The sequence below is a fragment of the Ornithodoros turicata genome, chromosome 8 (genome assembly GCF_037126465.1).
Source record: "Ornithodoros turicata isolate Travis chromosome 8, ASM3712646v1, whole genome shotgun sequence".
Classification (NCBI taxonomy): Eukaryota; Metazoa; Arthropoda; class Arachnida; order Ixodida; family Argasidae; genus Ornithodoros; species Ornithodoros turicata.
In genome coordinates this window covers 2,209,338-2,237,092 of record NC_088208.1, presented here as the reverse complement: position 1 = coordinate 2,237,092, position 27,755 = coordinate 2,209,338, and the positions used below count along the sequence as shown (strand labels likewise).

General features: G+C 42.4%; 2 protein-coding genes across 4 annotated transcripts in view; both read left to right on the top strand.

The window, feature by feature from the left end:
• Positions 1-2,238, top strand: part of LOC135366386 (uncharacterized) — a 29,145-nt gene extending 26,907 nt beyond the window's left edge. For both annotated transcript variants that reach the window (XM_064599068.1, XM_064599067.1), the window contains exon 4: positions 417-2,238. In XM_064599068.1, the coding sequence (XP_064455138.1) occupies positions 417-431 (15 nt within the window). In that variant the 3' untranslated portion in view covers positions 432-2,238. The remainder of the gene's footprint in view (positions 1-416) is intronic.
• A 13,780-nt stretch (positions 2,239-16,018) lies between these two features.
• Positions 16,019-27,249, top strand: LOC135365827 (uncharacterized). 2 transcript variants are annotated; one of them, XM_064598529.1, is made up of 3 exons: positions 16,019-16,061; positions 18,725-18,948; positions 26,381-27,249. In XM_064598529.1, the coding sequence occupies exons 2-3, from the start codon at positions 18,898-18,900 to the stop codon at positions 26,810-26,812; spliced, it is 483 nt and encodes a 160-aa protein (XP_064454599.1). In that variant the 5' UTR covers positions 16,019-16,061; positions 18,725-18,897; the 3' UTR covers positions 26,813-27,249. The 2 variants fall into 2 exon arrangements, with proteins under 2 accessions (XP_064454599.1, XP_064454600.1); XM_064598530.1 differs by lacking the exons at positions 16,019-16,061; positions 18,725-18,948 and adding an exon at positions 24,747-24,836.
• Positions 27,250-27,755: the final 506 nt, after the last annotated feature.

The following is a 27,755-nucleotide window of genomic DNA, read 5'->3' as shown; positions in this document are numbered from 1 at the left end:
CTTGGTGTAAGCGTCATGGCATCCATATGTATGTGACTAGAACTGGCCAAAAATCTTGTTTGGCTGAGAGAGCAATTAGGACAATTAAAGGTCGCCTGTTCCGCTATTTCCGTAGTAAAGGACATCACAAATACCTTAAAATTCTTCCAAAGATTATAGAGGATTATAACAATTCTTACCATAGAACTATTAAAATGGACCGAATGAAGTGAATGACAGTAACGAGGTTGAACTCTTCAATAGACTCAAGAGTAAAAAAGATGATGACATCACAATACCATTCAAAATTGGCCAGCAAGTTCGTGTTCTATTGAATCGATCAGTCTTTGACAAGAGGTACACAGGACACTGGTCTCACATTATTTACACAATTACGAGGTATAACAAAACAGATCCCCCTGTGTTTTACATTGCAGGCCCAGATGGTGTAGAAGAAGAGGGCACATATTATGCAAATGAAATGCAACGTGTGATCAAAGAGGCTGATGACCCATATCCTATTGAAAAAATTATATCCAGTAAGAAAATTGATGGAGTCACTCATTATAAAGTGAAGTGGGCTGGTTATGACGATTCATTTAATTCGTGGATTCCAGTGCAAGATGTTGCCAGGCTCTGAGTTTTATACATACCTCCTATCCAATGACTGTACCGAATTATATCCGACAAATACACTGGACAACTTTACAGTTGCTTTGAATGCACTCCTACAACTGAGTGGAAAGTATGAAGTTGGATTACAAGAACTATCCATTTGTAATCTATTCTACAATATATCGCGGAGTGATGACGGTGCCATGCAGGTTGATTACAAACACTTTGCAGAGGTTCGCAAGACTATCGTCGTTAAAAGAACCCTATAAATGGTCCTTCTAGAGCTTTTTGAAGACTTGAACAGTTCTTTCAATTATATTGACGGGAGATATGTATTCCGTTTGTCACATTCCATTCGGTCAATTAAGTTTATAGATGAAAACTTACAAGAAGCTACTGGAGTATCATCCATTCAAGACAATACTATAATAGGTTCTAAGGTGCCTCGTCAGAACACATTCCTTCGAGAGGAATTCGCTTCGCAGCTATGCATACTAGAAGAAATTTCTACTCTTGCTTCAACTGGTTTAATCGCATTCATTCCAGGTTGTTCCATCGAGACCACATTAAATCGTTTTTCTTAGAACACACAAAATTGAAGCAAGTGTAACGTTCCGAGAGAATAGTTAAAGATTGTCACAGTCATTACACAGTCTCTTTGCTATTCCAGAACAGGTCAAGAATCTCCTCAGATTAAATAATTTTAATATAAAAGGTGATACAGCCTACTACTATGGAGATCCGTTTGAACGCACTCATGACTTGATTATAGAGAAAGAAGTACACGTTACAAAAAGAATAACTATTCCCCCAGATCATTATGAAACTCCGAAATTACTGCTACATACAATCAACAATCAATTAGAGGGCAAAGCTCTACTCACATATAGTAATGACACAAAGCTCTGCACTATCAACCCAATTGATGGTGCTACCATTCATCTATCAGAATACCTCTCTAATATGTTGGGTTTTGCACCACTTACAACTTTTGCAAGCAGCACAACTGGAAACATGCACCTCAGACTTACATCATTATTATTTTATATAGTTTATTGTGACCTTATCGAATCATCACACCTGGGTGCAAAGAAGTTTCCAATATTAAAATTAGTCCCGTATTCTGCAAAGGAAGACAATATCGTTCATTACGCTTTCCAAAACATGCAATATTTTAAGCTATTGCATAATGAAATAAATTTCATTTCAATTAAGTTGTGTGACGACTCTGGTCGACCTCTCCACTTCAAAGGACCATGCAAAACAGCTCTAGCTCTACACTTTAGACATGTATCTTAAAGAAATCCCAGAAATCCACTACGGTCGTGGACTTACACTATACTTGGGACCAATGTTTCAGAGGGGCAGTGGATTCTTTAAATAATTGTGCAGGTTTGCATTACCAATCCTGCGACGAGCACATCCATACGTTACTAAGACCGCAATGAATGCAGGAAAAAACCTAGCACGAAATCTATCAGATGGACAACATTTGAAAGAAGCCATTAGATCCAGTGCATCCGAGCTTAAGGCGCAAGTCTTAAAATATTTTGCTGGCGGCGGTGGCAGAAGGAGTAAAAGAAGAAGAAAAGATCGCCTTTGACAAGCAACCCAATTGGAGCGAGGAATAAATATTTTCGTCAACGCTAGTGTCCGTTTGTCTGACTGGATAGGAAAAATGAGCCGTCCAAGATATGGCGAAACGGGAAATAAGGCAAGATAACGGATTGCGGCGGGGATAAGTCAACGCGTTCCCGACACAGGACCGTCCACTTAAAAAAAAAGAATCGGTGCATCGACACTGGAGGTCGCGACATGGGATTGTCCAATTTGAAAGAAAACCATTAGAAGCAGTGCATCGGCGCCGGAGGTCACGACACGGGGTCGGATTTTTCACTCGTTACCATAGGTCATGGGAAGATACGATAAAAGAACTGCTTCGAAAAGGAAGAGCCGCTAAACGATTCCATTTCTCCTTAGAAGCGGTGCATCGACGCCGGAGCTCGCGACATGGGGTTGTTCACTTAAAAAAAAGCCATTAGAACCGGTGCATCAACGCCGGAGGTCGCGACACACTGTCTTCCGCCCTGAAAGGAGTGCCGGGGGGAGAAAATCGGAAATAAGTGGCGACAGATAAATGACCTGTCAAGTCCTAAAAATAAAACAAGGGAGAGGGTGATACTTGTGTTCAGTCGCAAACATGTCACTGGTCAACGTAGTCCACGCTCAGTCCGAATTGGTTTTGAAGGGGGAGTGTGAGCTTTTTCAAATCCCCCCCACTCAAATTTCTATAGAATCATGCGAGAATCAATTGTTCTACCCTGTATCGACAATTACAGGCAGCGAATCTACGATTGAATGGAATATAAGCAACTTATCTGATCTCTATCTCGATGTTTCTAGTATGTACATTGTAGTAGTATGTATACTAACTATGCAGATATTGAGAAGCGACGGGAGTGATCTGTCGATGATGTTGTATTCCCTGTGAATAACTCGGGAGCTGCAATGTTTAAGTATATTAATGTGTATATCAATCAGCAATTACTATCGTCAAATTGTCTGAATTCCTACCGATGTATGCTTGATATTTTGCTCCACACCAACATGCATCTTCAGAAAACAGTAGATGATTGTAGTATGTATATTTATGATTCAGGTGAACATGCCGCAAACGATCCAAATTCGAATGTTGCTAAAGCACTCATTTCTAGAACAAGGGGCAGTAAACTATTTGAAGTTGTCATGCGTGTTAATACAGATTGGACACATCAAATTAAGCTATTATTACCGGGATTAGATGTTAGGGTGTCTGCTGTGCACGCCAGCGACATGCATCGCTTATTGACTGGACCAGGAGAAACGCATCAACATCAAATCAAGATACACAATGCAGTATTGTCATTACGTAAAGTCAAAGTCAGTAACTCAACTTTCCTCTCTCACCAGTCTATACTAAAGAAACATCCAGCGTGTTATACTATGCGAGGTTCAGAGAGCAAAATTAAGACATTAACTGCTGGCTCAATGGAGGGAATTTTCAACAATCTATAAACCGATCGCGTTCCAGATCGGATCTCAATGGTTATGACACGGACCGACGCCTATCAGGGTGACTTCAAACTGAGTCCATTCAATTTTGAGCATTTCAATGTGAGTTCAGTAACACTAACAATTGATGGACAACTAAAACATCTCTCATACGATTGGGACAATGACCTATGCAGGGGAAGCTATTATGATTTCCTATCTCAACTGAATGATAGAAGCGTCGAGCTACGATATCCGAATTATAAAACTAATTCATTCATATTGCATTGGAATCAGTGCAGACGAGTCCACTGCTGGCTACTTTAATCCGATACAAAAGGGAAATTGTAGAATTGAACTTAAATTTGCAAAACCATTGCCTCACGCCATGTCGGTTATACTTATAAGTGAGAGCCCCAAGATATTGACAGTCAATGCCGACCTTGCAGTTCATTTGGATTAAATCATGGACGTTCTAGATCTTGAATTATTGTTTCCAATGAATCCTCAAACTGTGAGAATGTATCGAGGAACCTACGCTGTCGACAGAGTTTCGTAACTTCAAGAAGAAGGCTTCATTGTCATTAATACACATCCACACGACGGCCCGGGAGAGCATTGGTTGTTGTACATGATGAATCGAAATGATAGATTCATCTACGTGGACAGCTTTGGTCTACCACCAATTGAAGAGGAACTGCTAGATCTACCTGTTGGCGAATATTGTGACAAGTGTATACAGAGTCTCTACAGCTCCCGCTGCGACCTCTTTGTTTCCGTATTTGCTTCTCGTCTTTGTACGAATTATCCACTCAAAAGCATTATGTCATTATTTGACAATTACCTTGTACACAACGATCTCAAGGTAATAAAAATGACTGAATAGGAATACCTCATTTAAAAAATTCTCTAATTTATTCAGTGTACAAGCACTTTGAAGATAACTCCTCACTATCTTGCTCACTATCTTGCAAGAGCCGTCTTCTTTTCGCTGGACGATGTAGTGCGAATGCTGAATGTAATAATTCCGAGGGATCGGTCTTCTCAAACCGGCATTGATAAGGGTCGGTGAAATCTGTTCACCATCACGATAACGTCTTAACAAGTCACATTTCACGGCGACAAACTTTTGTAGTCTCTTCCTTAGTTGTCCCCGTCTTGTTTTGAGTTGATACGGTAAACTTCGCAAGATGAGTATGAAGTCACTCTCAGGTCCGTTGCAATTCAAGTACGAGTTTAATTTCATCAGGTCCTTATACATCGTCCACTGTATAGTCAAGTGAAGTCTCTCAGCCGAGTTCATACTCAATCCGAGTTGGGATGGCATCCGAGATATTGCCTGATGTTATGATCTAACCAGTCTGACGATTTCGTTGAAATCAATCCCCCGCAGCGACATTGTCTCAGATGGTCGCCATTTTGTATAAAGAAACTTCTGGGTGGTCTCTTCAATGTTTGCACAATGGGCAAGTCGCCTGTCAGAAGACACCCGTAATCTAAAACAAAAATCTCCTTAAAGTTAGTGGAAAGAGAGGAGAAAAGCTATAAAACTCACAGTCCTCCAGGAAGAGTGAATATCACTCGTCTGTTTCCATCGCTGATTTGGGACAGAATGAGATGGAAAGGATGCCTATTGGTTTTCTTAATATACCATTGGTTAACGATGTTTTATATACAATTTTCGGATCCGCCCACATTTATTACAGAAAGCCAAGTTCTGTTGCCCAGGTTGCAGTGCTTGTTTCCTTTGCCAAAAATTTGTTTTGGTGTGCTGCTGAGATCTTTGAAGAGTAAGTCTGCTTTTTTTATTATTATTCTTATTTTAATTTAGGGAATGTTTATTCTAGTGCCTCGCTGTGGAATCTGTGGGTACGATTGCGTTGAGGAGGTAATTCGTCGTATGGAGGAGGAAGCTAATGTTCCAAATTTAGATCCTGTTTTGTTTGATGAAGATTGGGGTTTAGAATTTGATCAGGTTTTGATGCATGGAGTTTTTGATGATAATACGCTGGCAGATGCCGTGCAAAATCCAGATAGCCCAGAGCCTGTTGTGAACAATCTCGCGGAAAATGTTTCGGTGGCTCATCCTGGTGTTAGCGTACCATGCTTTCCGTTCTTTGAAACCACTGCGGCCTTTGTCGAGGATCTGCTCGAATACCTGGTACATTACTGGCACGATATAGTTTCCATATTACAACAATACCCCATACGTTTTAAATTTTATATGCGCGTGAAAGTATTGATGGTGAAGCAAGTTGGCGATTCGATGAGCAGCCATTTTGCTTTTCTAAGTGCCGTGTCGCGAGAAATTCATAGTCTCGCGGGTATAATGCTTGCGCTAAATGAAATGATTAGCGAGTTAGCGCGCAACCTGGAAAATTATCAAGGTGAAGGTAGCGGTTACGTCTCCCGGGACGTATCCGAAATCGAATTGAACATAAGCACGATTGAAAAAAAGAAGATTGGTTGTGACAGTGTAATTCCTGGCGAACTGAAAAAAAGAAGAACACTCACAAATGTAAAATGCCCAGACAACGAGTAAACACTCGTTGTCTGGGCATTTTACATTTGTGAGTGTTCTTCTTTTCGCGTTCTTCTATTCTCGCGTTCTTGTATTCGCCAGCAAATACAACACTCTAGCACTATTGCATCCTCAAAAAGCGCATGCAAGTGATTGTAAACGATATCGCAAATATCTCGTTGGTCTCGAATCGAATCCCGCGGCTAGACTCAAATGGTGGCCCGACGGTCCGGTAACGTATTAGGAGATTGCAGAATTTGAAGAACGGATCCAAATTGAAGTGTATGTGTACTCACATCAGTTTGGGAGTATCCACACTTCCCGTGTTCCGCATCTCGCATTTACTGACAAAGTGCAATTATTAGAATTTGATAATCACTTTTTTGGTATAAAGAATTTCAGTACCTTGTTGGGTTACAAAAATAGATTTTGTTTTGCGAAAAGTGCACGAGGGGATTTAAAACACAGCAAAACCTAGTGTCACATAGGAGAGTGTGCAAGAATTTTGAGGAACTTTTGTTGGAGTTCCCTCAGCCAGGTAAGAATGTTCTAAAATTTGACAAGTTTGGTCACTTGTTTGCATTTCCATATGTTATCGGACTCGATATAGAGTTTGTCCTCGACCCTAATACGAACGTCAAAAGTGTCGTGCAGAAGCATGTTATGAGTTCCTTGTGCTGCATTCTAATCAGAACCTATGATTCGAAAATACTCGCAAATGAAAAATATTTAGGCTCCGATTCATCTTTGTTGCAGGCAGTCAACGCACCTTCCAGGTCCGTCGACTGCCTGTTGCGTTTTCATAACAAGGTGGTCGATATCAGTCGTTGCCCTGCCCCCATTAAACTTACAGACGAAGAAACTCGTAAACATGTTGTTGCAACGCACTGTGAGTATTGTGATGTTTATTTAGTGTAGGATAAAGGTTCACCATCACGATCACAGTTGTGAAAATAGTGTCAGCAACTGTTTGGCAACCCTTTGTAACGAATGTAACATCAGTTGTAGCAATCACGGCAAAATTCCAGTGCTCATCCAGAACCTTCAATATGACATCAGCTCCCTACTGCATTCCTTCCATGCTTTGAAGTGGAAACAACCACCCAAGCTCATCGCGACGAGTTCGGAGAAGATTCGGAATTTTGAATATGGGAATCATATTCAGGGACACTATGCAATTTTTGAATAGTTTCCTTTCCTGCTTGGTGGATAGTTTGAAGGTGTCAGAAGGAATTGAGGCATTTAAGTGCCTACAGCAGGTGTATGGTAATGACTTTGCACGTTTAACTAGGAAAGGCGTGTACCCTTATTCCTGGATCAAAAGCTTTCAAGTCCACAATGAAGAATGCCTGCCCGCCAAGGAGGGTTTTTATGATGATTTGAATTGAACACACATCAGCGATGATGAATATGCTTTTGCTCGGGAAACATATGATCATTTTGATTGCAAGTCATTGAAAGATTATACTTTGATCTATTTGGAATGTGATGTCCTGCTCGTGTTAGATGTTATGCAGCATTTTAGACAGCTTTCTATGAAAATATATGGCTTGGAAGTGCTGCACTTTGTCAGTCTACCCGGATCCAGTTGGGAGGCTGCTCTCAAGTATACAAAGGCCGAGATCGAGCTGCTTACAGATGAAGATATGTATCGAACCATCGAGTCTTCTATTAGAGGTGGTATTTGCCAACTAGGATTGAGGTATGCTGCTGCCAGTACCAAATATTGTGCAAACTTTGACCTGGAGAAACCACAAAGTTACATCTCCTATTGGGATGCAAACAGTCTGTATGCCAGTTGCCAAACATTGCCATTGCCTATTGGAAGATTCGAGTGGGTGCCCGAATCCGAATTTTCGAGTTTGGACATCATTAACCATCCTCAGGATGCTGAGTATGGCTACATTTACGTGTGCGACCTCGTCTACCCGCCGGAGCTACACCAGAAGACCAGGTATTTCCCACTAGCTCCAGTGAAGCAAAAGGTTGACAAGAGTTGGTTGTCAGAGTATCAGTTGGCTCTAAAAGACCACTTGAATTACAAAGCTGCAGCACAGGGTGAGTTACTTCTCACTTGTAATGATAAAACAGTGTATGTTGTACATTATCATTTGTTGAGTCTATATTTCAAGTTAGGTATGCGGGTGAGCAAAATTCATAGAGTGTTAAAATTTCGTCAGGGTATGGTCTTTGGTCCGTACATTGAAGTGAACATTCAGCGGCGCATTGCAGCACAAACGGATTTTGAGAAGCAAACGTATAAAATGAACTGTAACTCTTTGTACGGTCGCTGTTTACTTTCCCCCAGGCGATTTAGATCAATTAAGATAGCATTCACCAAAGAAGAGGCCCAAAGATATAGCTCCTCGAACGACTGCATTCGATTTGAAATTTTGTCAGAGAATTGTGTCTTGTATAAAATGAAGAAAAGGAAGGTAAAATGTAGCTTTCAATTGCAGATTGGTTTTTGTATTTTAGATTATAGTAAGTTGATAATGTATGAAGATTGGTTTTTATATTTTAGATTATAGTGAGTTGATATTGTATGAATTTGTCTACTGCACTCTCTTGGAAAAGTTGAACTGTCCCATTGCCATCATGTATTCGGATACCGATTCTATCATTGGTGTGTTTCATACGTCAGAGTATGAAGAGGAAATCAAAAAGATTGCAGATGATCACCTCGGTCTTTCATCCTATTCCACTGATCATCCACTCTATAGTAATAAAAATAAAAGGGCATTGTTCCGCTTCAAGGATGACACTGGATGTAGGACAATTGAAGTGGTGGTTGTATTGAAAGCAAAAATGTATACTGTCCGATTGAGTGACGATAGTCAAATTGCTAGAGCAAACGGTGTTAAGAAAAGTATTGCTCGTAAGGAGTTGCATCACGATGTATATAAAGATGTTTTGTTTAATAGTGTGAAGGTAAGTCATCCACAAAGGATTATATGTAGTAAGCGCCAATGCATGTATACAGTGGAAACAACTAAGCTTGCACTCATGCCCTATGATGATAAGAGATATCTGTTTAATGCCATTGAGTCATACCCATATGGAAGCTGTGAAATTGGTAATGAGTAAGTATATTCCTTATTATGTGTATTGTGTTTCTTCTGTTACAGGCCGTGAAGGTTTTTCGGCTGGGATTTTCTCCTTCACCTGATTGGCATCACAATTGGCACAATTCCCAGCACAATTGGCTTTTAATAAATATATTTCAACTTGATTGGCATTACAATTGCCGTTAATAAACTTGTACTTTTTGTGTATGACCCTTCTTTGCATGTCTATGCATGTTATAAGCTCGCGGACAACCCTCCGCACACACGCCGAGCTGGGAAAAATACGCGCAGGGCTCAGGGCAGGGCCCAGGGATCCATGTCTGAGTTTCGCCACGTTTGAGCCTCGGCCCGCCCTCATACTACTTACCTGCAGAACCTGCAGTCTCTTGCACGAAAGTTCTTGTTCAAAGAAATCCTAGTTGCTCCTAACCGTTTTTGATGATGCGCGTGTGATTCCCTCATCGCGGGCTGCTTGACAGTGTTTCTCTTTTTTTTGTTTCCCTTTCCGATGTGACTGATATAGTGTAACTTGACCGTCTATATACTTGACTATTTTTATAGGGAATATATTTGGACCAGCACTACGTTGGTTTGCGAACTTCCTGTCTACTACCATCCGCAGTTCTTTGTAACAAAACCAGGTGAAATTTGCTACCGTAAAGTCCGCTTGGCTGAAGATCCCTGCAAGCGAAAGATATCGGAATGTTGTGAAGCACCTGACCGCATGTCTTATCTTCATTGGATGATGACAGACGGGTCAAAAAACAAAATAAAGAGCGGCTACTGCGTTCCTGAGCTCGCCTCCTGGATGGTTTCTTTCTCTTAACCATTTCTTTTCAACCTAGATTATCGAGTTGTTGTGCACAGGAAGCTGGGAACATTTTGTCATGGAACATAGGTCGATGGTAGATTGTTCGATTAAATTGTGATTTAGCTAAACTATGGCGCTTTCAATACAGCGTACCTCGCCGCACATCTTAGTTGTTATGTGATTCTTTTGCTCCTCATGTAACTATAAAGGAACACGGCATGGGCGATAAAACACGAAATTGTAGCACCGCAGTAGTACTCTCTCTGCACGCTTTTACTGTTGATCAGTAGAACAACGGAGTCATATATATATAGAACAAAAAGTCCCACCCTTGTACGATTAACCGGAAATGCTTGAATGGAATTGATGCGATACAAAGGGTTCCGAGAACATCATGTGAAATTCATTTTATCCACTGATTGAGCGGCCTAAGAGCAGTGTTAGTGTGACATTATAAAACAACAACAAATTCACTGATGACGATAAACGGGGGAATTCGCCACCTGGGTTGTGGCCCACTGGCGACAACCTCAAATGCCGACATTATAACGATTCAAGTAGAAAAGCGTAATATCGTTCGCCCTATGACTCGCTAAGTGTGTGCTTGGTGTGCCCGCCCCCCCTCGCGTCACAATACTTCTGTCACACTACCCTCGCTCCTTTTGAGGCTTTTGTCCTACACTTTGCCCGTTAACCTGTCCGCCGTATGTGCATCTGTTTGCATTTCCCCCACTTGTAGGCGTCCTGGTGTAGCCAGTCCGACCCTGTCGCGATTCATATGTCGCCATCTTTATCTGTTACCTCATCACCACCACCACCACTATCGGGTTATATTAAAAATGATGAACCTATTGAGATTCGGTACGGTTAAGGATGAATAATGACATTATTGTTGAGTATATGGTCCCATCTTGGGGCGTATATTAGGGAACCCTAACCGGAGTTTTAGACTTCATAAATGAAAATGCACTACTTGATATTGCCTTTTGCTATGATCTATCCCAAGTCGTCAAGAACTACACTAGAATGCAAGAATCTTCTGCTTCAATGCGTGATCTGTTCCTGGTGCCTAACACCTTTGACTGAAAATGGAACAGCGAAGTACTTGGGGGGGGGGGGGGCATTCAGATCACAAGATGGTTCTTTTGAGGTGAACCACATAATATTTAAGCATGACAGACCTAAAATCTAGGTATTCCGTGATTTTTCTTTGGGCATATCCTTGTACAATTTCAACCAGGTCTGTAGCATTTCGAGAAATGTTAATATGGCCTGATTTTTTTTTTCAATGCCGCTGTATGCACATGCCTGCAAAAAAAGTTCGTGTCCAAGAAGGCTTACAAGGTTTACACTCAAAGACCATTGCTGACATTCGAAGTTTAGCATCTTAAACATCGCATAAAGCTAATTAGACGGCGAAACTAACTAGATGGAAACTAACTCTGGTTCCACGTTTGAAGAAGGCTCTAAAGTCTAAAGCAGGAAATTAAGTGAGACTAAACAGAAATATTATGGCTACGTCCTTGTTGCATACTCCCAGCAAATTTGGCATATGATTACTCAAAGTATCCACCAAAAGAAGAACAAAATGATGCAAAGCAGAGAACCGGTTAAATAGAAGATGTGGCAAACTCCTTTAATCGTAGATCTATCACCGTTGTCTCACAACTTAAACCCCCGAATTATGATTAGTATCACACTACCTTAAATCAGTGTATCTGTGTTTCTTATTATGCCACCGAGGGAGGTAAATATCAAGAAGTCTTCTGCTGGTTGATTGGCAAAGGAAAAGAGTGGATATGCTAGCCCAAAAAGTTATTGGACTGGTTACTCCAGGATGTGATATTGTGGTCTTATAGGCAAGACAATACTCCGCTACTACAAAAACTTTTCGAGCTCACCGAACACAGATGTAGAATTGCTCTCACAACATCACACTCAGAATGAAAAAAAAAATGGCTAGGAAGCAAGTGAAGTGAAGTGAAGGTGGTGCATAATGTAAAACCCCGAGACTAGGGAACACAAAGGGACAGACACAACACGAAGTTTCAAACACAGCTAAAAATTTTACTTCCTCTCACTACTACTTTTGTCCTCAACTGGTAGTTTCTCTTGCCTCTGTTTGCGTATATATTTCTTGTATGTGAAGTAAAATTTTCAGCTCTGTTTGAGACTTCGTGTTCTGTCTGTCCATTCGCTTTCCCTATAGTCTCGGAGTTTTTACATTATGCATCACACTGAGCTTGATTAACCGATGAGTCCCCGCAAGAGTTCTATGAGTTCGCAGTTGCCGCACTGTTCAGTCATCGCTGAGCTCGGCTGTCCGCCATCTTCAAGCAGAGAAATGTGAAACAACGAACAGTCGAACTGCTGTAATCCGCGCTGACAAGTATACGAAGGCGCGAACACGTCACAGTGCCCGGTACCTGCACGTCTGCGCCCTTGTGTGTTTCAGAATGGATTTTTTTTCGTTTTGTTTTGGGCTTTTTTCACCCAACAATATATTGAGACGGTAGGAATAATGACGTATTTTGGAGGGGGTTCGCTGTGGGCTTGCAGAACTTGACAAACGTTCCAATTGTTTCGGATATCGGCGCGTATCTGACATTTAACCACGATAAACGTGAAGTACCTCTCTGAAGGCCTGCTTCCGGAACGACTGTGTAAGAAAAAATAGCCCAGCAGTAGCCACTAGTTATTTTGGACGTACACCCTAGTTTCATGTACATGTTCACCGTGTATCTTCCTCACCTCTGCTTTCAATAAGCAGACATATTTGAAGAAAACAGATAGCTACGAAACATATTGATGTGTTCAGCATAGGCGTTCTGGAACTAATTTGTAGCTACGGTGCCTTACAAGAGGTGTGATAGATTTACTGAGGATTTTCATTATACGTAATGTGTATGTACACTGACCTTCCTTACTGGAATCGTTGCACGTTCAGTTTGTGAGTTTTTAACCTTTAACCTGTAATGTTTTCACCGCTTTTATCATATATTGTAACCTATGTTCACAAAGACATGAATCGCCATTTGTTAATTATATTGAGGGTCATATAAATATTTGTTGGAGATACGCAATTTACGTGCTATAGCGTAAAGTGGTCTATGTTGAAGACAGTTGAGCTATTTCCTTCATAGCAGTCTAATCCCCTAAATTGTACCACTGTTAATTGGTTAACTGAATCCTCAAACATTTGAGAAATGATGCGCGAATGACTGCGGTGTTAAACCAGATATTTATATCGCACGAGCCAAAAATGACAGGCTACATATTTTCGTCAACTTACCCCACCATATGGGTAAGTTGAGTACATAAAAAAATTAATGCCGGGTTTATATTTTGCGTTTTGTTCGTGGCAGCCGAAACGGTCAGCCACGAGTAATGCACGTAGAAACACAGGGCAGTGACACAGCATCATCAGGGTGAGGTCATAGTTTTTTTGCCGAGGAGCAGAAATGAGCAAATCGGAAGTCAATACTCGCGAAAGTTACAGATGTGACAAAAAAAAAAAAAAAAAAAAGAAGAGATCCCTCTTACCTCGACCACGTCTGCAAACCAGCGTCTCATGTCTTTCTAAAAAGCCACGTGCAAATCGTCAACATGCCTAGACAACGACTGTGCTCACCCTAGTGTCACGGACGGGAAAAAATATTGTTAAGACATAGCCTCCTATATTTGAGAATGCCTGTTCAACGGCGCCGAGATCAAAGAGCACCGCCCGTCCAATCCGTTTCCGGCGCCCACCGCAAGGGGCGCTGCCTCCCTAGGATACTCAGAGCCATTTATAGCCATTTATAGCTATAAACGGCTCTGAGGATACTGCGCTGCGATTGCCATGCTTTTCTATGAGCGATGTTGCATCGCGAAACTAATTTTATGTCGCATATTTTCGACATTTTAATACTGCAACGCGAACTAGGGCTTACGATAATTAGTTGAGAAGTTGATAATAGAAAAAAAATAAGCGCTAGGTTATTTTCGAGGGTGTTTAGTGATGAAAGGCGCAAACGTCGGAGCCGCAAAAAATACCCATATTCCGGCAGTAAGATGTTTCACGTCGAATTGTAGCTGACGTTATGAAGCAGGGGAGATTATGTGAACATGTTGTATTGTGACTAGGGAGTGAAAAGGGCTGATGACGACGGATTTTAGTATGGATGCCCCGAGATCTGAGCGAGCTTCACGAATGCACAGATCATCATAGTGCAGCGGTGTATATTATATACGCATAGAATGTGCGACGCAAAAATGACAGTAAAAATACAAGCAAACAAAATACAGACAAATTATTTATTCGGTTATATATATTCGGGTTATACTCCGCCCCACTTGTTATCGCATTTCTTCATAGTTTTAGTGCCTTCGGTGAGAGGGGCTCGGAGGCGAAAAAGTTTGCCATGTCATTCTTGTCAGTTACTCCGAGAGCAAAATTTGTGAACAGTGTGCGGAAAAACTTGGTAAGCAACGCTTCCAGAAGCTGACGGTTATGTCAAGGAACAGAGCATTTTAATACTTCCTGCTCATTTAATATTTCGGTAGCATGCTCCACAGCTGCTTTAAGGGGATGTTTCAGGTTCCTCCTCTTTGCTAGCATCACTTGAATGTAGATTTTCAAGCAATGTATTTGTTTTCCAATGTATTACTATTACCTTCCTCGTAATGCTTTCTATGCCGGAGGCATTTTAAATAAAAATGAATAAATAATCTCATGGTGGTGGAAAGCAAAAAGTACAAGAATAAAATAAAGCCGTTTGCAATGCTGCCAATGCATGCTCACGTATGTGTGCTTTATGTGTGCCTCGTGGCCGGGAAGGCGTAGCCGCGAAAGCTTGGCCACGAACAGGTGCGCTATCGTTCGTATCGCACATCCTCTGGCAGAGAAGCGCATTTGCATGTTGAAGCCGTTTTCATGAAGTTAAGTCTTGTGAAAAGAAGTACTTACTTTAGGAGATTTAAAATAATTTAGCCAAATAATCCCGGGGCATGAGCAACCGCGGTATTTTGATCACCCGCTTCTCCTTTTTCTTTTTTTTTTGTCCGGTGCACAATAACTGCACCTTGACGTAGCGGAAGATGCTGGTACAAGAGGGCACGACAGCAAGCAGCCTGCTTCTTTGTAACGATCAGCTTTATTATATTTCTTGAAAGAAAGAAATAAAGAAATCAAAGGGCGGAGTTAACACCACTTCGTAATTCCTGGAGTAGTTCGTTACAATAATGTGTACACATGTACGCATGCAACAGCAGCTGTCAAACCTGTAGGCACCGTATTTGCGCATACAGTTCAAAGCAAGACGCAACTGCAATTTTACATAATGTGATGAAAAATACACATATGACACAAAGAGCGCCGGCAGCGTTGGGTTCTCCACTTTTCAATTAGGCTTTTGCGCAGCTCAGAATCAATATCCCGAGCAGTCGAATTTCTTAAAAAATACCTGATTTAATATTAATAGATTTCCCAATCATCCATCCCAGTAGTGGCAGTCGTCAACGCATATTACTACTAATTGCGCGAGCGCTCCATAGCATTTGCATTGAGGAGAACCCTAGGATGCGAGCGCCCCAAGCGGCGCGGTGCAGAGGAGGATAGGGGAGGAGGTTGAACGGGCGCTTCGAGGCGAATGAGCAGGCATTCTCAAATATAGGAGGCTATGGTTAAGAAAATGCCACGCGAAAAACCCAAACTGTCCTCAATTTGCCCCCGTCTTCAAGTGGCCCAACTTACCCAATATACACAGAGGTCAGGTTTTCACCTTCATTTTCTGTTGTTGTTTTCTCCCTTTCTTTTTTTAAAAACATTTACACAGCAATTGCGAGATTGTAAGAAATGGTCGAGCAATTGTGTGACAGAGCACGTCGGTAGACACGTATACCTTTTATGGTAATTGGAGCTCGAATAACACAGACATAGCGTCATCAGACACTTGTGCGTTATCTGCCGGTGGAGCGCGCAGATGACGAAAACATGAGATAACGAAGACATAGTCGGCTTCTATAGCGGGTGTGGCTGCACCTGAAGGCACTCAGGGTAAGTGATGGAGCTCGTGTATTGTTCGTTGCCGTGCATGAAATGTCGGTGAAACCTTGACTCTGGTATCGCCCATAGTTAACGTTTGTTATCTTGCGATGGCTATCATTGTAACACGAGTGTAGCCAGGAGGGGCTTTGGGGGGTTGAACGCCCCCCAAATCGTACCTCCTCCGGTAGTGCGTTTGCGAGAGGGAAACACTTCCTCCTCATATGAAGCTATCATCGACCCCCGTTACCCCCCCCCCCCCAATATTTTCCCAGCTACCATGCTTCTTCATAGATTACACAATTTATCGTGGTGTTTGGAACTCTGTATCTGGGATTGGGAGTGAAACACAGGAACATCGAGGAAGGTATGCGACAGGCAATATTACCTTAAGCGTATTAACTCTCCTACACATAGAGTTTCCAGAGAAATCACATAGCTCATGAAATTGTGTACACTGTTACACGGCAAAGCGAATGTCATTCCGAACGAAGGACAGTGGCTTTAAATGTCCTCTGCTCAAGCAAAATGGGGGAACGTGGCAAAGCGAATTACGACGATGGCAATCTGTGAAATAGTATGACCGTGTTATATGCGAATATTAGTGCATTAGGGCATTTAGGGTAAATTTATTGACTACTTTAAAAACTGGTATGGGAAGCCTAAAGAGGTACGCAACGGAATACATATCAACGGGAATGATCCGCCCGATTGCAGCGCCACCACAACTGGTGGCAGACGAGGCGTGGAACATGGAGGAAGGAAACACAGCTAAACTAAGTAATATGCATATATACACAATGCAGAAAACTCGATAATGGCTGAAGACGATTTGCAACTCTGACATGAAAAGGACAAGACAACAGAGGGGTTACCAGAGGGATATTTTCAGCTCCAGTAAGTCCCCAATTTTTGTACTAGTTCAGCAATTCAGAAAAGTATATACACACGACTACTGAACGTCTTGTTAAGCTTTTCATGTCTTGTGATGCAGGAGTGCAAGTGTTTCATAAAATGTGGCAGTACATAGATATTTTGCCCTGAACACTGCAATTAACGACATGGATGTTAAGAAACGCTTTATGCTTTGATTCCACGTTGAACCTCGACCGTTTCCAGCTAATGTAAAAGTCACCAGGGCTGGGCAGTAATAGTAATACTTTGTATTATAATACTATTACTCTAATACTTTGAGTATCTGTATTATGTATTATAATGCTGATTCTAAAAATGCATTTGTATCTGTATTATAATACATGAAATTGGGGTATTACGTGTATTATATCACTTGTGAAGTCGTAATACTTTTTGTGGAGCTTTTGGTCCTAACAAGAGCGCCACATGTGCGGATGATCTGTAATCTTCCTTCCAAGAAGCCCATCTCCCATTGGTGACAAACAAAAGCGCCTGGTATGCGGTCACGCGGACAATAACACAATAAGACCCCTATCTAAGATTACATGGGACTGGATCAATTAGTTCAGAGTTGAGCACACTCGTTTCCAGGCGTTTCTTCGGGTCAGCGACTGCACCCCCTCATGTTTAGTCACCACACGTGCAATGTCTTCGTAGAAGGGTGCTTGCAGCCGTGACCCATTAACAGCGTGCCTGATTAGAACTGCACAATTTTGGACGGCCGTTTTTTGTGGTTCAGGCCGAGCCACATGAAGACTGTGCCACACTGAAGGCAAAATGTGTATTCTGTTCGAAAGTTTTCAGCGCATCGAAGCAGTCAACCTCGAATTTGAAGGTATCTCAAAGTGAATCTCTATTGTTTTTATTTATGTTGTGTGAAAAAGTGAGGACATAACCAACATCACCCTAATAATGATGACGCGTCATTCTTCTGCAACTTAAACGGACCACGCATGTGAACGGGATCCGTAGAACGTTCTTGCACGACATCCGTTTTTCTTTCTTCTTTTTTTTTTACATTTCAGAGGTTCAATCCTTCTACACACCTTGAGTATGAAGAAAGCATGAAGGAGAACCCTGTACTACGAAAACGGGCTCACAATCAATCCAGTAAATTGTATTACTAGTATTACTCAAGTAATACATAGATGTATTATTATCATGTATTATAATACCTTGGTGCCAAGTGTATTTGTATTATAATACCCATTGCCGTCACGTATTATGTATTTGTATTATAATACAAAATATCAGTATTACTGCCCAGCCCTGGAAGTCACACATGTGCTACAGACTGTAAGGAATGTGACCACACTACGCACAGCATTTTCCCTATTATTCGAAGTCGCAAAACTTTGATATGGGTATCCATGTACTTCCATTTCCATGGCCAACCTACTATTGTGCTTCCTATTCAGCTATGAAATGAGGGGACTGATGAATCCTTCCAATATGGGAGCAGCAGCTTCTTAAACCTGGTGTCGACTCTAGTGTATGCCATTAAAGTATGGTAACTATTGCCCCTTAAACAGCGTCAATTTGGTGTACATTTGCCGGAGTCTTTCTCTGTGGAGATCTGCTCTTGCTTTTCTGGATTCATTATGCAGGCGTATGTCCAAGTATTTATGTGAAATGCCTTTCATCAAGTGGTAAAAATGACATTCAAGTGGTGCGTGCTCAAACGTATGATTACTCTGCAGTGATTGAAATATATTGCTGAGAATGACAGCCTGAAGAACCTGTATTAACATTTTTTGTAGAATCCTATCCGATGATAGTCCTGAATGTTCCACAAAAGATCGGAACACCTGTTCACTGCGAGTACATACCTGAATGACGTCATCTGATGGGTACACCAACCAACCCATGCTCTTTCAGCGAATGAGAGTGTGTTGTGGAATGGAAGCCGCGGGAACACTCAGAGCTTCAACACATGTTTCACACTTCAAGCATTTTGCAAATAACGAACGACATATCCCGCAATGTAAGTGACGATCCTGTCAGCAAATGGTGAGAGAACAGTGGGATCTGGGAGGTAAGCATGATCGTGGTAAACTGCGCTGTCGTCATTGTCTGGAGAGTCAGAGAGCAGATTTCGTGGTGTTGACCAATTGATGATGTCTTCGGATCGAGGCATAGCAGAACTGGTGACATGAAGGATGCTGATGTTATCCAGAGGAAGACAATTGCCCGTACGTTGCTGTCCAATCTCGTTCGGAACAACCAGTTTTTTAAATGCCGATTCGAACTGTGTTGCTGTTGGGTTATTGTTGCACTTTCCATATGCACGAATTGCAGCAAAAACACAGTTCCTGGTGATCGACTGAGTTAGTATGTTGGGAGATACTGCAATTTGGAAGTGTTCCTCACCAGGTTCTTGTACAGGAAATCGAGGCTGTTGAAGCACACGAGGAAACCGAAAAATCCTTTTTTTGCGGTTTGGGTTCAGCACTAGCGGTCCGTCTCTATTGGTTCGCAGTGTTGAAATGTATGTGGATGCCTCTTCCATGAATTTCCTAGCCTGATTAATATTTTCTGAGCAAAGTGGCTTTTTCCAAGATCGTTGTCTTATATCTCTTGAATTCAGGATGTCAAAGCTATTGTTCACAGTGCGCAGAAATTTTTCTGTCACCTCTGTGTCTTGGAATCCAGGTACAGAAAGTTCGCGGCATTCCTGGAGTGCGTCCGCTACTGGTGTACCGATAAGTTGTGCAGCCAAGCGGACTTTCATTGACTGCTTCTTCCAATTAATGTGCACTTCCCTCAGCTTGTTTCCAGCATGGATGCCCTCTTTTTGCTCTAGTGCATGAAGGTCCTTGATATGGCTCCAGCGGACCATGCCTCCATCATTTGTGAAAACACAGTGTTTATCACAGAGTGCATTCCTAACAAGCTTTAACACGTGGCATGCATCCAAAAAGGCGACTTCTTCTTCTCCTGAGTCTGGATGAGTGAAGCTAGTCTTCAGTCCAGTTGCATAATTCAGATTGCAACCAAGGCTTCTTAGCATGGCTATGTTTGCACCAGCTCCGTCACACGTCAAGGGCACGACATGTGCCCCATCTTCATGAGCAATTGAAAGTCCCTTTGTTCGATCCGGCAACAGTGGAGAGCACATCTGCATTTTCTTGGAGTAGGATATTTTTTTATGTCAGATCCTCAATAACATTTTCAGGATTGGCAATTTTCTGCTTCTTTCGACGCTGTTGTTCCTGAAGTGCCTTGACTTGTTTCTTGCTTGCTGTACGGAGGTTGCCCAACCGCTTTACTTCTTTCTTCAGGAAGGCTTTGACAGGAGTGTCCTGTGGGTGTGATGGCCCCTGGAGCAGCAGATTGGTGCAATACTCCCATTATAATTTGGTTGTAATGATAGTCGGCACAATTATTCCACTCCGAATAAGATTATATTGAATTTAATAGAAATTAATTGAAAAAGAGACACAAAACAACAAAGAACCATGAAAGGCCCATGTTTCCACAGTGTATTTATAACTACAGTAACTGTCCCCAATTGTGGCTCACTACTCGCCCCTGTGCCAGTATCTACAAGGGCGGAGGGAAGGGGGACAACTGCCCTGCCAGAACATTCCTAGAGATGGACGCGCACATTTCAGGGAGGATGCCCATTTGGGGGGTATAACTTTCCCACTTCTCCCACTACCAATACAACAGAGGCGAAAAGCAATTTCTATCCTGACTCACCCTTTTCATTATTGTCTTTTCTCAGTGTATACAAGTCCACAAGCCGGTTGTCACAAGTCTTGAGAGTGTATGGTCATGTGTATAGCACTCAGCAAACAATAAATGACGAAGTGTTCATGCGTCACGTTCACCTAAGAGGTGGTCACATAGAATGATGAACAGCTTTGATTTCCGTTGTCATGCACGATTCATTGTTTTCATGCAAGATCACACAAGCACACCGTTCACGCAATGTTCTCTTTATTCACATCTTTATAAAGGTACACTAACTTTGTTCCAGAATATATAGTACACATGACGGTAACATGTTAGCTGCTCCCATCGTGCACATCATATCATAGAAAAACTGGCGCACATACCTGTTAGACGTTGTCTCATCACTGAGTCACATGCAAATCAACCTGACTCACAACTAATTTGATATTCTTTGTTAGATAAATCATCAAACATGCAAATCGTATTCCATAATGTGTGGACATACATGCTTGTCCTTGAGCAGTGATCATGCAAGTCGCCTTTAGCTCTCTGAATAATGAACTACATGAAATGAAATACAAGTTAAAACAAGGGAACATGCAAACCGATATCCTCTTTTGTAACTTCAAATTAACCAGGTCCTGACAACAGTGAGTTTCTGTACAAAGCTCCATGTGGTGTAGTACCTCAATTTGAAGTGACAAGAACATCTGTACAGTTAACTTCTTGCCTGTGTGTTCGCTGTGTGTTTCAGGTGTCTTAAGTTCAATTAAACGGTTCACTTCAGCATCCAGTCTGAACAAGAACACAATCTAAACAAGTAAACATTCCACCATTACTGAGCTGCACCAATTGATCTTAATGTGAGGAGCGTCGCTTTCCGTATATGGGTCGTCCTGATGCAACAATGCTAAACTAACAATGCACTGGAAATAAAGACTGAACACTTGTCATTGGAGTTCGGACTTCACTAAATTTCTTACCACTTGAATATGTCCACTTGTGCCTGGTGTCACAGGTTCTCAAACACTTGACGGAGTGCTGTGTTGCTGCAAATATGATTTAAACTGAAGTTTTAAACTGAAGATTTAAACTGAACTGAAATCTGATCCGAAAATAATCATGAACTTTTCTGCGTTGTGAGAGCTATTTTGAATTGTAACTGTGTGGCAAAACTTGGGTGATGGTTTGCAATAAACACATCATCGTAAAGAACTCAGTGGTTTATTCGGAAACCCAAGGACTGGTCTGTTCCAAGAAATACGGGGGAGGGGCGGCTTAACTTATCATTATCGACATGTGTTAAGATCAGATCTCAACCCCCCCCCCCCCCCCCCCCATAGGCGATGCAAAGGTAGAAACTGTTAGAGGAGCATGTAAAGAAAATTTGAATGGCTGAAAACCGCTTTTAATTTGTGAAGCACTGTGAATAAATAATTCTCGTAAAATATTTCGGCTCAACAATGTTTTGTTGTAGCGCAATTTGATTTATAAAATCGTTCCAGTGGCGGGAGGCTCGCGCGCTCAAGCCACAAGCCACTCCCTATTGAGTGTGACTTCAAACGATAAGGTGCTCTCATTCGCTACGTAAAATTCGTCTGCGTCGGACATGGCATGCTCCTTGTTGGCAGCGGTTCATTATTTTCTGTTGGGTTGAAGCATAAAACAGAGATGCAGTTCCAAATGAGCGAGCATTGCATAGCCTTATTCTACATCCGCTACATAATGCAGGCGCCGAAAATACTATTTTTATTTATTTATATTTTAATTATTTTTTATGTTAGCTTCTATAGGTTTACACGTTGCACACCCCTGACGAAAAGAGCTGCAGCATGTTATGTACATCACGGGCACTCCATTTATGCTCATTTTGCACAAGGTAAATGCTTTAAGGTGCTTGTTAGAATGCAAATCATCTATAAAACGTAGTGATAAGCGGGCTATAGTGTTGACAGGGACTGTGTACTCCTATGATGACACGCTCGGTCAAAGTATACGGTCGAATTCTAGTCCGTTCCTCTGCAAAAATGTGATGTACGTGATGTAATGTTCAGTATGATGTCCAGTAGGATCCCAGAGCGTCCAGCAACCAGTGTCTACTGTTTTCCAGTCTCACCAGTGTCAGTTGCAGTCGTTCCAGTGAAGCCCTAGTTACGTCCTGTGACCCGAGGACACTGTTTTCTAGTATTGCCTAGTATTATTTCTGAGAAAACCAGTAGTACCAGTTTGACGAGTAGGAAATCCAGTTTAAACCTTACTGGATGTTTATCAAGTTGTAAAGAATACAAGGGGTTACACAATACAGGAAATCAAATGAATGTGCGGCACAGCGCCAGCTCGCAAAGGAACGAGTCAAGTTGACACATAACAACAACAACAGCTAGATGAATGACGATGGGATGAGGTGATTCACCGCAGCAATTGCGGTACACATAGCATACATACACACACATAACACACATAAAGCACAAGCGGGGAACCGAAACAACCAATCAAGTGCTTACGAATCAAACTTATTCATGTGACGGAGCTGCTTTTCGTTGAACGAGAGCGGCAACTGTGACAGGAACACGTAGATGTGTGCTCCGCACCGCCGGTTCGGCTGATCGGCGCGCCGCCATTGGTGAACAAAATTTTATTATTTTTATTTTTTTCTGCGGATTTTACAAGTCGACAGGACGATGTACATGTCGTCTTAAGCTGTCGTTGGTCCATTTTCTGCCGTTCATTTTAGTTCTTTGTGTTTTCATCCTTCCTTCATCATCTGCACATAATCTTCCACGTGTAATGGGGTAGGGTACGCACCTCCGTTGTGAAACTCCCCATCTCATTGTCATCATTTATTGTTTTTGCTGTGCCTTTCACTCCGACCACACCTTTATGTTTTGTTTGATTGCTCACAGTTTAGCAGATACCAACAGACTTCGTAACAGCCATAATGTACACACGTTTGCTCTTTATAACAACCTCAACGATGTTAGTTCTCCTAACAGTTGTCAAGTTTTTAGCTTTTTATATCCTATACCCTTACCACGTGAGGTAACACACAAATCTTTGCTCCTCGTATTGTTATTTCTTATTTGTCTTCTTTATCTGTTGTTGTCTCTTCTGCGGCGAGCCTTTTCCCAAACCTGTGGTTGCGCGTGGCCTTGAACGTAGGCTTCGCCTCTACGCGATCGTGCGGCGATTGAAGGCTCCTTTACATGTTCAAAATTTGGTACCCGAATGGAACCTTGAAGATGCCACTATTCATGCCAAAAAAAATGCTCAAAAGTTTTGTCTTGGCAGAGGCAACATGCCATTAGAGAACGAATACAAAGCGCTGCCAGCAGAATATGTAGCATGCGCTTTTCGTTCCAAAATACACAGGCTCTATGGGAGCCGTTTTAGGTGAAGCCTGCTTTACGTTTTGTCCCTAATTCTTGGGCATGCACATGAGTGCGTGCCGGAATAATATTGCGACGCTCCCATAGACACTCGAGTTATATCGGGCCCCGACCACTGTAAATGCGGCACTGCATGGCACGAACCAGCTTGGCTCTCATGGGTTGACTGGGAACAAGAGTCGTTTTTGAAAATTGAGTCAAGACTCCTTCTGTAATTCCAGAGAAACACGAGCAGAGAAAAACACATGGGACAGTAACTTTCCATTCGTGTTTCTTTTCTCTTTGCTATAGTCAGCGTTGTTACCTTTTCTTCTTCTTTTGCTGACTTTCTTTCGTCGAAGTACACAATTGGCGCAGGTGGGTAAAGCGAATGGGCTCTTCAAATTCATTCACTGATCGGATGCCAGTATAATGAAATGCCCCTTGGTGGTACCGTAATAGCTACTTTCAGTTAAGAATACAAAGTTAGGAAAGGCTGCTGACTCTGGCCTCTGCTGTTTTCAAATAATCACTCGAAAAAAGAAAGAAAAACTCACCGATTCGCAGATCCATCTGCTACTTTCAGTGCGATATGTGTCGAGAAGTGGGAATAACGCGAAGGAGAACCAGCTGAAGAATATGGTTCTCGTCGTGTGTCACTCTGCTAGGTATCCGACTGAGCACTAAATATGTACAAATATGTTATTCAAATAAACTTGTTGTCGCTGTTACAGATAGCGAGAAATAAAGAGAAGGAATGGTGCTCGGAATGGAGACAGCTAAAGGATGAAAGGCTGACAACTACGAAGAAGAAGAAGAAAGGATGATGGTGAGACACGACACGGCTTTTGTTGTTGTTGTTGAGTGCTAGACTTCTCCCATTTTTTTTTTCTTTTTTTCCTTTTCATGCTTACTTTAGCAATATTAAATAACACTTAGTCCTTGGTATCACATAGTGAGCCTTTTGGGGTTTGCTACGCTTGCCAATCTCAGCTGCGAACAGAACGCGAGGGGCGAATAGATTCTCCAAGATCTAGATAAACACCTGTAGTTGGTTTAAGCTGTAATGCGGAAAATTTCATACCAAGGGGGACGAGAGAAAAGAAAGGAGGAAGTTGCTAGTCAGCAGTGGAGTAGCAGAAGCCTTCTCGGGACGCCGCTGAGGAATCTCAACTTCCGCGCAAGTGGGTCCCACCGATAAAATGCCGAAGTGGCGAGAGTGGGGCCTCAAAACTGGTAATTCGATCCCCCCCCCATCAAGTGTATGCATGCAGTTGTTGCAACTGTGCGTCGTGGAGCTCAGTGGGGTCGAGATTTGTTACATAATGCGTCTTTTAGCAGAATTAAAGCTAGTCATTATTAAAATTCCACCGCGTGTTTAATATGGACGGTGTACTTGAATAATGCCTAGCACGAAGTCAGCTATCATTTCCCAACATTTCCTGCATTTCGGAGAAAACATACAATTAATTCGTGAATTAATGGATTTTAACCTTTCTGGGCACCACGGGGCTTCCATCCTTATTGTCAAGGAGCTGGCCTTCTCCGTGCCACCCTCTCGCACAAAATTGGTTGGTCCCTGACCACACCCAACACACCAACGCTCTGCCCTCAAAGCTCTCTTCACCTTTCTGGATACCATAGGACTTCGACCCCTAATTGTAAAGGAGCTCATTGTTTCATTCCCCGTATCACCACCAACAATGGGGTAAAGTACCGCTCCGGCCGATGAAACACCCCGGTCATCGTCCTCTAATAAAGTTGTTGTTTTCTGGAAGTTGGATACGAAGTCCTATAGGATGTCTGCGTGGCTGTACAACCCACCTGCGAAAACCAGCTTCACGTTGCACTAATAGCATTTTTATATAAAAAAAAACTCTGTAATCAATAGAAAAACACCCCCCCCCCCCCGTATAAACGCATGTTTCCAGTGCACCCTTTTGTAGCATTGTAGCCGGCTTACCCAATATACATATATAAGCTTGGATGCCGGAGAGCATTCCTTTTCTTTTCTTTTTTTTTCCCTGAAACACAGGCTTACAGAATCTTACGTGCCACCCGGATTCCTACTTGATGGCTTTCTCAGCAAAGTTTTGGCCGCAGTCCGCCGAGTTACGGGCTGATACGCCTAACGAACGCTCTGTCAAAAGAAAAAGAAAGAATAAAGATAAACCGTTTGCCATGTCCTCTCTGTGAAGTCGAAACGGAGACCTTGGGTAAACATTTCCAGTTTCGAGTAAGCGCTTCCCGACGGACGGATTATTTATTGCTGCTTCCTGAACTGTTGAATGGAAATTGAGAGGCGGACGAAAGTTGATGATATATTGAGCCAATCGTTATTCTGTTGATGTGACCTTTTCTATGTGTTTGCAGGAACCGTCAGACAACGAGAGAGGAGCGGCCCAAGGAAGAGAATCTCCTCAGTCTAGCACCAACATGGAGAAGTCCCCAGAGACGGAAGCAGTTCGGAAAGAGATGCACGACGCAATCGCCGACGGAGACATTGCTAAGGTGCAAAGATATCTCAACGTTTACAAAGCTCTGAAGCTGTGGCTGGACCCAGAGACTGAAAAATCAGCTATATGTAAAGCGGCCGAGGTGGGGCAACCCAAAATACGTGCCCTTCTAGTGCATCACAACTGCAGAACTAACAAGGAGAAAGGAGTAGAGCAATTGGAGCAAGTCTGGGACCTCAAAGATCTCCAAAGACCAAAGATATCGAGGAACTGCAACACCTCCAAGATGTCGAATATCGTTACCAACTCGGATGTTTTGTGCCAAAGTGCGGGCATATTCCGCACCTAGTTGGTAATACATCAAGCAAAACACAATGCGGTCACCGTGAAAGAAAGGGAATTGAAGCATCCTACGAGAAACTGCAGAAGATTGCGATAGTGGACACTGTTCTGCGGGTTGCAGCGACAAGGTCGTGGTTGGAGGTCATTTTGGATTTTCAAAGTGATAATTTAGGCAGCGTGATGGGTGACAAATGCAGTAATGCCTGGGGCGTGACTTTTCCGAGAGAAGGAAGGATCTACGTTGGAGCAAAGAGGAACCAATCTGAACTTCTAGGAACCATTGCGCATGAATTTGGTCATTTTGCTCTTGAGATGGTATACGAAAATGATTCGAAGCCCTACAAGCGAGGCGACGTAGAGCGACGTGAACGCTACAAGGCCATCGTGAATGAGATCAGGCTACGGAAACACGATGTGCACGATGTAATAAAGAGAGCGTTTGACGACAGCAGTGTTGAAGAACAAGAATTGGTTGTGCGGATTCCACATGTGCTTGCAATGCAATCCGAAAGATGTGGCCCCAGTACAATGAAAAACGTGGCAGGAACAATGTCAGGAGAAGAGCTTCTGAAAAAACAAGTTCCTCAACTGTTGCAATTCGTCGAAGAGTTCGTCATTCCCGACATGAAAGAGTTCATCGAGAAGAATCGTTCGGGAAATGATGAAGTACAAATAAGGGAACAGAACGTACGATTGGGTAAAGCTGAGGGAGCAAGAAAGCTCGGAATCGAGTTTAAGACCAAGTACGAGTTGCGAGATGAGCCACTTGTCGTTCTCACAGCTCCTAAGTTATCCTTCCTCGAAGCAAAGATTAACGATGCTGTTAGTTTGACGGGAAAATCGTACGTGTTTCTCGACACGAATAGGTGGGACAGTGAACTGGAGAATGTTTTGCGGACATACAAGTGTCACTATGTTGTCCTTTCATCTGGCAATGGATATGACACGAA